Raw genomic sequence first — 10,455 nt, 5'->3', positions numbered from 1 at the left:
TTTGTTACTTCCTAAATTTCTTTCATAAGTGTTCTGTAGTTTTTACAGTGCCGATCCTTTGCCTCTTTGATTAGGTTTACTCCTAAGTATCTTATGGTCTTAGGTGCAGTTGTAAATGGGATTGATGTAAGAGAATTATTTAATAAAAATTAAAATTTTAAAATAGCCATTTGACTCAATTGGTTAAGTGTCTTCCTTTGGCTCAGATCATGGTCCCCCAGGCCTGGGATCAAGCCTTGTCTGCTTCTCCCTCTGCCTCTTCTCCCCACCCCCACTCATGTTCTCTCTCTCTCTCTCTATCTCAAACAAATAACTAGAATCTACAAAAAAAAAAAAAAAAAAAAGCCATTAAATGAAATGGAGAGTGATGGGTACACACTGAAAGAACTCAGTGGGGTCCAGAAAGTAGTCATCTCTGTCATAGGAGATTGCAGGGGTTTACAATTCTTTTTCTTTGTTTTCATTATTTGATGATGAAGAGGACAATTCTAATTCATTCTAAATTCATTCTAAAATGAATTTTTTTAAAGTATTTATTTATTGGGGCACCTGGGTGGCACAGTCAGTTGGGCGACTGACTCTTGATTTCTGTTCAGGTCGTGTTCTTGGGGTCATGAGATTGAGACCCACATTGGGATTCTCTCTTCCTGAGCCCTTCCCCCAACTTGTATTCTCTCTCTCTCTCTCTCTCTCTCAAATAAATGTATGATTACAACTTTATGATATTCTGGATAAGGTAAAACTACAGAAAACAGTAAAAAGATCAGTTGTTTGCCAGCGAATGGAGAGCAGAAGAAAGTAGTTGGGAGGAATCTATAGACAGAACAGAGGGGATTTTTAGGGCAGTGAAATACTCTGATACCATAATAATGATGGATGTATGTCATTATATATTTGTCCAAACCCACATAACATCATCAACATCAAGAGGGAACCATAAAGTGAACTATGGACTTTGGTGATTATACTATGTCAATGTAGTTGCGGGGGTGATAATAGAGAAGGCTCTGCATGTGTCGGGCTGGGAGGTATAAAGGAAACCTCTGTATCTTCCTCTCAATTTTGCTATAAACGCAAACTACTCTAAAAACACAAGCTTTTTTTTTAAATTGAACCATAGTTGATATACAATGTTACATTAGTTTCAGATGTACATTATTCAATAATTCTATACATTATGCAATTCTCACCACAATAGGTGTACTTGCCAACTATCACCATACAAAGTTACTACATTATTATTGACTATACTCTCTTTCATCCCCACAGTTTATTAATTTTATAGCTGGAAGTTTGTACCTCTTAATCCCCTTCATCTATATTTTCCAGTGCTGCATTCCCCCTCCCCTCTGGCATCCACCATTTTGTTCTCTGTTTTAGTTTGTTTTTATTTGCAGGGTTTTTTTTATTTCACAAATAAGTGAAATCATATGTTATTTGTCTTTCTCTGACTTATTTCACTTAGCATAATACCCTCTAAGTCCATCCATGTTGTTGCAAGTGGCAATTTTTTTTGGTTGAGTAATATTCTATTATATATATACATATACATATAGGTATACCACACACACACGAACACACACATGAACACACACACGATACCTTCTTTATCCATTTATCTATAGACTATGGATGGACACTTAGTTTATTTCCACTGCTTGACTATTGTAAATAATGCTGCAATAAACATAGGAGTGCATATAACTTTTCAAAGTAGTGTTTTCATATTCTTTGGGTAAATACCCAGCAGTGGTATTACTGGATTATATGATATTTCTATTTTTAATTTTTTGAGAAACCTCCATACTGTTTTACATAGTGCTGCACTAACTTGTATTACTACTAACAGTGTACAAGGGTTCCCTTTTCTCCACATCCTTACCAACACTTGTCTTTTTGAGAATAGCCATTCTGACTGGAATGGGGTGACATCTCATTGTGGCTTTGGTTTACATTCCCCAGTGAGCAGGGAGCCGGATGTGGGGCTGGATCTCAGAACCTCGAGATCATGGCATGAACCAAAGGCAGACACTTAACCTACCGAGCCACCCAGGTGCCCCTGTTTTTGTTTTCAATAGACTTTATTTCTTAGAACTAGTATTTTTTAACTTAGAACTAGTATTTTTTAACAAGTTCCATAGGTGATTCTAATGTGAATTTAGGATGGAGAGTGACCAGTCTAAGTAAGTCACTGCTCAATCTGCTCAGCTGAGTTCCTGCAAGTATTCCCCCAAATACCCTTGCTCCACTGTTTGGAATTACCCACACCTGTCATACTTTCATCCTTCCCATAATTTGTTGTCCTGCCTGGAAGCCCCAGATTCCATTCACCATTTGGGAGAACCACTACCTGCCAAGTCACAATTCAAGCAAATGGCTTCCCTCACACCTACCTAAAGTTTCTTTTTGTTCCCCGAACACATTTTCATATCACCTGGTTCTTTGGGCATACCTGTATTATACTCTATCAGGATGTTTTTTAATTGTTTGACCACATGTCTGTCCCTCCACTAGACAGCAATTTGAGAGCAGTTTTGTGTTTTATTCATCTTGTCAGCACTTAACACTAACTTAAATTCTTTGTCAGATGCACGATGCTGCATATATAGACTACATTTTGGAATTGAAAAATCTAGTATTTTTCATTCAAAGTTTGTCTATTACTTGCTAAAATATGAAGCCCTCGGATACTTTTGTTCCCTCTTACAGCCTGCACATTCCTTGTGTCTTGGCCCAAAGAACATAACTCTGACTAAAAGACAGGCATGGTCTCCCAGCACACCACTGTGTCACCCTAAGTCATTTAATTTCCCTAAGATCTTGTTCCTTATTGGTAAAATGCAGATTGCTGAGGCCCCTTCCACCATGAGTAAGCCCAAAAAACAGGGGTTTACACTTTTTTCCCAAGTGACACTTCAAGACTGTTTTCCTGTTTGATAACGAAGAGTTGGAGGGGCACCTGGGTGGCTCAGTAAGGTTAAGCGACTGCTTTCAGCTCAGGTCATGATCCCATGGTCCTAGGACTGAGCCCTGCAGGGGGCTCCCCGCTCAGCAAGAAGTCTGCTTCTCCCTCTCCCTTTGCCCCTCCCTGTTTGTGTTTTCTTTCTCTCTCTCTCAAATAAATAAAATCTTTTAAAAAGAGGGCAGGGCAAGAGAGGGACAGATGTATAAAAAACTGAACACATCAAGTTTTACCATTGTTTTAATTATTGAAACAAAATTAACATTAAGTCAAATCGTGTGCAACAATGTCTCTGATGTAAGAGGTAAGAATTTTATGACAGTGTCTTACCCACTATAACAAATTTCCAGTAACTTAGAAGTTATCTTTCAAAAAACTTCCCTCAAATTCTAAACAAAGTATGCAAATTGGAAATTAACTCTAAACATGTATAACTATCTTTTGTGTGAATAGACTGAACAATTCAGTTCTGACCATGAGAATTCTCTCCCAGATTTTCCAGCCCCACAACTACAGCCACCTCCGCAGACAGGTCAAATATAGCAACAGAATGATCAATGTGGAATTAGCAAGTAGATTATATTTGTATCATCATCAATATAACTATGATTTATATGCATAAAGCATAAAAGCATATCAGCATTAAAAAGAACATAGCATTTGGAATTAACGCAATCTATAAGCACAATCTTCAAACCTGGAAAAAAAGAAAAAAGATTTGTTAGCAAATACATTTATTTTATCTAGATTATAGATCACACCACCAAATTTGTCTGACTTCTATGTAAATCGTTGTTTGTAAAAGAAACAGCTGCAGACAATTTTCCAAACCCATTACAAAGAGCATACCCCCATTAATTTATCACATTGATTCTCCCACATCCTTATAGGAAAGAATGCTTGTATTAGAGTTTGGATCCCTGCGTTCCATTTAGTAACTGCGTTAACTCCAGGCAGGTGATCCAACCTCTCTGATGCTTTCTCAAATTAATTTCCCTGTGCTGGGAGGTAACAGGAAATTTGAATAGGTTTTCAGTACCGTGGTACCCCGTGGAGATGAATTTCATGCAAAGCTGGATTTTGACCTCTGGACTCCAGCAATGCAGACAAGTCCAATTCCTCCCACTTTCACAATGCTATAAATTTTTGTAGCTACATGTATTATAGTATCTTTACACTGCATTTTCCATTTCTCTACTCTGTTGGACTGGGAGCCTCTAGAAGGCAAACACAGTACCCACACACGAAGGCTGAACAACAGACTAAAGGAACAGGGAATCTGCAAAACCACGTCACTCCTCTCTTCAGGCTGAATAATAAAGCAACTGCTATACAAAGGAAGAGAACCATTCATTTCTGAAGGCCAAGAGATGCCCACCATAGAAACGGAAGAAGAAAGATCAAATCCTTGTAGGTGGTGTGGGTAACTAGCTGCCTCTATCCTCTATTATAGCGCTCCAACAACTCCTCTGATTTTGTTTGGAGGCCCACTGGCAGCATTAGACTGGTGCTACACACCTTTCTCATGCCTCTCCACAGGAAAGAAAATGTATTCCCTGTAGGATTCTTCCCTATGTGCTGAAATGCTACCCTGATTAAGATCTTCCCTGTAATGAAGGTTATGCTACAGAGCTGTCTGTAAATCGTACCCAGGACAGTGAAACAAGAAAAATATTTTCTTAAGGTTAGAAACCTACCTCCATGATGTTGATTAGTTGTCTCGCTCTATAAAAAAGAAAATGGAAAAAGAAAGAGAGTAAGTTTTACTTTCAAAATACTATTAACAAATGTCTAGAACTGTTTATAAATAAGTCTGGCAGAATAGCCTGCTGACCCTAACCATGAATACCCAGTAGGTAGGGCCCAACCTTGCCTATTAGCCTCAGCTCCCAACCCAGCCAGGGACTACTGGGTAGGACACTAGGACAGCAGGGCCTGCAGATGAAGGCCTGTGCCTTCTGGAGAGCTTTGGTGGTTCAAAGTATCCATGAGGCTGTCAGGAAGGTCGAAGGAGGTCAGGAGGGAAGAAACAGTGGGAGTTCGTGTGCATTTGTGCAGGTGCCGGCTGCTGCTGTTCCCTGTTTTTGCTGCAGGGAAACTACTGTTTCGGGCATTGGGATGTGCAGAGGTGTCTCTAAAGGTGCCACTTATCAGAGCTTTAAGTAATGTTACCTGTCAATCCCAGTATGCAGATTTTTTTTTTTTTTTTTTTTTTTTTTGTATCAAAGCAGCTTTAAGCTGTGCCTATTCGCAGCTACAAATGTCAGTAGCTAAGGAAAGAACTTAAAAACTTACCCCACTTAACGACCTGGGGCTTTTCGAGAGTAACATGCTTCACGCGGCAGCTAAATTCATCCTGTCCATTGGGAGTGAATTCAGTGTGGACCAGAAGATAGAAAGTCCAGTCCTTGCTGAAAGACAGGTCTGACTGTTCTGCATTCATCTTCACTCCATTCTTCAGCAGTTCTATTTCAATTTCTGGTGGGTGGAATCCTGAGACATAGCAGTTCAGGAAATTTGGCTTTCCATTCTCTGCCGGGTGCCGGGAGTAAACCTGAATTTTTGGAGCATCTGAGGGACATGAGAGAAAGACAAATGAAAATTGCAGAATATTTCACTTGGACTACCTTGGTCTAAAGCTATCTCAGGCAACAAATGTTTAAATTTGATTATTGATTTCTCCCAATCCCATTTCTACTCTGGCCAAATGAGCTTCCACTTTTCCAAAGGGCTGCTTCCATTTTGAGGGATAAACCACGACTTAGTATCCTTCCCACATTAATTCCTCTACTCGTGGCTTTTTGGTTTTCTCCTAACAGATTCCTAGTAGTATCATCTTCTGTCAATGGAGTTTGTGCCAAATCTTTAAGAACCTTTCTGTGGAGACTCTCAAGAACTTTTGATGGCTTCTTTAGCACCCATATAATTCCCCCACACATTCTCACGAGTCCTCATGATTTGGCCCCAACCTACTTTTCAAACTTCATTTCTCACTTCACACACTCTTCATAATAGCCACATCAAAAAACTTATGTTTTTGCACCTTATTTCATGCCATCTTTTTTTTTCTTTTTTTAATGTTTGCTCCTTTCCTTTTTGGTCCCTGCTCCTGCCTAGATCCACACCCATCTAACTTCTCAATATGTATTGTGTCTAGTATAGTGCCTTGCACACAGCAGCTGCTCTGTAAATGGCAGATATTGTTATTATTACCTCAAACAAAACTTAAATGCATACAGAAGCCAGAAATACCATAAATGAATGATTTGGGCTGGGTAAGAAAAATAGGGAAGGGTGAGGACTGTGGCAAATGAAAAAGGACATACTCTCCACCATGACCAAGTGGAATAATGTGTGCAAGAGTGAGATTTGCATTTTTAATTAGCACCCTCAAGTGATTGCTGTAACAAGCCCCACTGGGAATATGTTAGTGCTATAGAACAGTTGTTTCCAAAATGGGATGCATAACTAGACCATTTCTGTATTTTTCATCCAGTGAAGAGAAGTGTTACTGAAGTTACTAAATGTACAGCTTGACACCAATATATGTATATAATTCACTTTTAAATATAAGTATATCCAATGTATATGGTTACTAAAGGGAAACTCCTCTGTGTCCAGGAGGTGGTAGGGAGGAGCAGTACCAGGCTGCTCTGACCAGTTTTTTTTTTTTTAATATTTTATTTATTTGACAGAGAGAAATCACAACTAGGCAGAGAGGCAGGCAGAGAGAGAGGAGGAAAGAGGCTCCCTGCTGAGCAGAGAGCCCGATGTGGGGATCATGACCTGAGCCGAAGGCAGAGGCTTTAACCCACTGAGCCACCCAGGCGCCCCTGCTCTGACCAGTTTTATCTGTCTAGAAACACCCTGTCATCAAAGGAAAGGTCACCAGCCCCACCAGGAGCTAGCCTGGGGATCCCAATGAAGCTCTGATTTTTTTTCCATAAAGTTAAAAATGAAGACAAATCAGAAAGCTCTTTGTATCAGAACTTCTAATAGTTAGAACATAATAAATGCGACAAGAGTCAGAACAAAGGTTCATCAGGCGTAGAATTCTCTCTTTGAGGGAGCCAGGCAGGGTTCTGCAAGAACATCACAATAACCTCTTCTAAGAGGAGGACAAGTATCAGACAAGGCCTGGGTTTGAATCTGGGCTCAGCCACTTACTCGTTTTATGACTTTGGAACAGTTAGTTGAGTTTCTGAAGCTTAACGGAAACATCAGTTTATGTCCACAGTGAAACAAAACCCACACAAGAGACAGAGCAAAAAATAGACCAGAGACAGAGCAAAAAATAGACCCCCGAGGCAATCATTACCCATTTCTTGAGTATCTTTTAAGATTTTTATTTATTTTTTTGAGAAAGAGAAAAAGAGAGAGGAAGAGCATAGAGGGAGAAGCTGACTCCCGGTGGAACAGAGTGCCCAACCCAGGGTCCAATTCCAGGACCGCCAGATCATGACCCCAGTCAAAGGTAAACACTTAATCGACGGAGCCACCCAGGTGCCTCTCCAGAGTATCTTCTAGAAATGATCTATTCATGGTATGTACTACTTTGCAAACTTCCAAATTAAGATTTTTCTTTTAATGTCAGTTTGTTATTTTTTAAATTATTTCTATGGTTGTCACCAAATATCAATAATTTGTGCTTCATTTTGTAAATAGACTATAAATACCTTCTTTTCATGATCCAAAACCCCGCTTCACAGAAGCTTTTGTGAGGGGAAAATATGAGGGTTCTGGTATACTGCGAGTTATTTAGAACGTGCTCAAGATCTAGAGTGTCCCTGACACTCTGGGTAACCATGTTGATTACCCTTATTACTGGCTTTACAGTCTTCCTGACTGGTAAACCTTCGCTTTTTCAAAACAGAAAGTAGAAGCTTAGTTCATCTTGGGAAGAACCAGGCAATGAGCCAAAGAGGAAGCCCTCTGTGAAGAAAAACAGGGGCCCCAGACTCTCCAGCTTGCTGGCAAGAATCTCACACCAGAAGGTGACGGAGGAGGTACTGAAAAACCGCAGTTTGCAGCCAAAGGGCGCGCACCCCCACAAAAAGCTCTGCTCCCGTTAGACTGTCTGCCATTTCTCCCCGGTGTTGTGTTAAGTTACTTAAACTCTTGATGCCTCAGTTTCCTTACGTATGAAATGCCAATGATATTAACCATTGCATTTACATCGTAGGCTCATCTCAGAATCAGATGGCGTAGAGCACACAACGTCCCCAGCACGCCCCTTATCAATAAAGACTAGCTCTTATAATTATTAAAAGCGACAAGGAACGGGAACAAGTGAATTAATGATGTCAAAGTGCTATGTAACACCTCTAAGCCTTCTATAAACTCCACGTGTGGCCGCATACTGGTGGGGCCGGCAACCCGCCGGGCGTTACAGAGGAAGCCCCGAAGCCCCCGGGGTTCCGAGCGGAGCAGCTGCAGCGGACTGATGGACCCGCGCTGTGCCTCCCGCAAAGACGGATGACCCCACCTTTTCACAGCCCCCGACTCCGCGCTTTCGGAACCGCCCTCCCAGGCAGACAGCTGCCCCCCGCAAGCTAGAGGTTCCGCGGAAGAGAAACCCTCCCCCACCTCGGCCGCTCGGAAGTCTGTCATCACCTCGAAACTTTGTCCTGCCCCACCCGGCAAGCACTGCTGGAGGCCTCCCGCACCCCCCTCTCCCGAAGAAAAAAAAAGAGGCCTGCGTCCTGGGCTCGCACCCCCCGCCCCAACTCGCTGGCCACCCCACCGCTTCCCCACCCGCAGACCAAGCCCGCAGCTAGCCCCCAGATCGGGGAGAACTAGGGAAGAGGGGGCGTGGGTGAGTTACAGAGTGAACGCCGAGAATGCCAAAAAGATTGGAGCACAGGAGAAGGGCTTGGGCAAGAGGGGACACTCACGTTGGACGGCGTGCAGGCCGGACAGAGAGAGCAGCCCGACGAAGACCAACGTCCAGAGAAGCGCCATCGCCACCCGAGTAGGAGCAGCGCGGCACGAAGAGTGGCCCTCCCGCCGGGCGCCTCCATTTATAGTACTCGCGCGCACCGCCAATCAGAACCCTTCTGGCAGGAGCCGTCACTCGTCTCCGAGCGCTCGAGGCCGGGCCAGGTTAGAAAGAGGGACTTTCCCGTTTTCAGTTTCATTTTCCTATAAGGGCTCGTGATGCCCAAGAAGACGTGGGTTGGACGGAGGGGTTTTGCTGTCTATAGACCCGCGCGCTGCGACTTGGGTGCGCGCCAGAGCCTGGGTAGAGGGCCTGCTATCGTAGAACCCGTGCTGGACCTACGTTGGTCCCGCGCCCTCTCTTTGAGAACCATCCAGCCTCAGAATAACTTGCTTACTGTGTTCCAGCCAGGTGGGACCTTAGAACCTGGGGTTTTCATTCGAGAAAACTCAAACCCTGAAAGATTAAGATAGACAAAGGACGAATGGTGCGGGACAGAATAAGAACTCTGATTAAGAATTACGACCCAGGATTCCCGACTCTTTGGGCAAGAAAAGTAGTCCAGGAACCTCAAGGCCTCCTGAGGACTACTCAGAGAACTCTACAGAGTGGACAAGGACTTTCTTGCCTCCTGCATTCCTTCAGGCAAAAGTTTCTTTTTGTAAATAAACCCCTGTGCCAAGAAATTTTTCTCTGTATCTTCCTGCTGTTGTTTAGGTAACTTTCTTCGTTTTGTTGTTTTGTGGGAAAAACAACCACTGATAGCAAAAGCAGTAACTGCCTTAGAGTTTACAGACCTCTTTAGGTAATCCCTGTGAATTACCTCATTAGAATGGCTTGGCACATAGTAGGTATTCAATAAATGGAATGAATGAATGAATGAACCAGTTAATATGGGAATAAACAGTAAGAAATAGGAATTACGCCATTAATTTTTATGGATAAGGGAAAACAAAAGCTGAGACTAGGAATCAAATTCTCCCGATGCCATTGCCTTCATGCTTTAAACACTTGGAAGATAAGGGCTCTGAATTTTAGTGAGAATTTGGATTGCATCCGCTATGCGTGCAGCCAAAGAAGTCAAACCTACTGACTGTAAGAGCATAACAGTGTTAGACCCCTTAAGAAAAATTATACTCCAGAGATACCTTAAAAAAGATGCTGACATCATGTGGCAGCTGAATCCACCAGTCTCTCAGTGGAACAGTGAGGAGAGGAAGTGAACCATGGGGACAGGAAGACAGAGATCTTGGAAATCACCATGGTTTTCAGTTAAAAGGACGTGGGTTGTGATTCCCCAAGGAAACAACAAATATGTTCTATATTTCTTTTACATATTTTTAGACCTTGTACTAACCCCCATTGTGTAAGCCATGTCTGAACTAGAAAAAGTAGAATACCCTCCATGGACCTAATGAAATGAGATAATGCACAGAGAGCCTCACATTGTTCCTAACAGAGTGTTTTATGTTTAACAAGCGTACTCTAACTATTGGTATTATTTACCTAGTTTTCCTACCAGCCTTATCCATAATTCTCTCAAAATATAAGAATA

At 42.2% G+C, this 10,455-nt stretch overlaps 1 protein-coding gene across 1 annotated transcript; it reads right to left on the bottom strand.

The window, feature by feature from the left end:
• Positions 1–3,184: 3,184 nt before the first annotated feature.
• Positions 3,185–9,007, bottom strand: B2M (beta-2-microglobulin). Its single transcript, XM_046009273.1, has 4 exons — positions 8,857–9,007; positions 5,258–5,533; positions 4,660–4,687; positions 3,185–3,659 (listed from the first exon to the last, which is right to left on the bottom strand). The coding sequence occupies exons 1-3, from the start codon at positions 8,921–8,923 to the stop codon at positions 4,674–4,676; spliced, it is 357 nt and encodes a 118-aa protein (XP_045865229.1). The 5' UTR covers positions 8,924–9,007; the 3' UTR covers positions 3,185–3,659; positions 4,660–4,673.
• Between the last annotated feature and the right edge of the window lie 1,448 nt (positions 9,008–10,455).

This window comes from Meles meles, chromosome 6 (assembly GCF_922984935.1).
Source record: "Meles meles chromosome 6, mMelMel3.1 paternal haplotype, whole genome shotgun sequence".
Taxonomy (NCBI): domain Eukaryota; kingdom Metazoa; phylum Chordata; class Mammalia; order Carnivora; family Mustelidae; genus Meles; species Meles meles.
The sequence above is the reverse complement of the archived record's forward strand: the minus strand, read 5'-3'. Positions and strand labels throughout refer to the sequence as shown.

What these genes read in the sequence shown, in the direction of transcription:
- B2M (XM_046009273.1), bottom strand. Translation starts at nt 8,923, where the DNA reads ATGGCGCTTCTCTGGACGTTGGTCTTCGTCGGGCTGCTCTCTCTGTCC. An exon ending in CGGCCTGCACGCCGTCCAAC is followed by an intron (nt 5,534 to 8,856) that starts GTGAGTGTCCCC and finishes CATGTCCCTCAG; the next exon opens with ATGCTCCAAAAATTCAGGTT.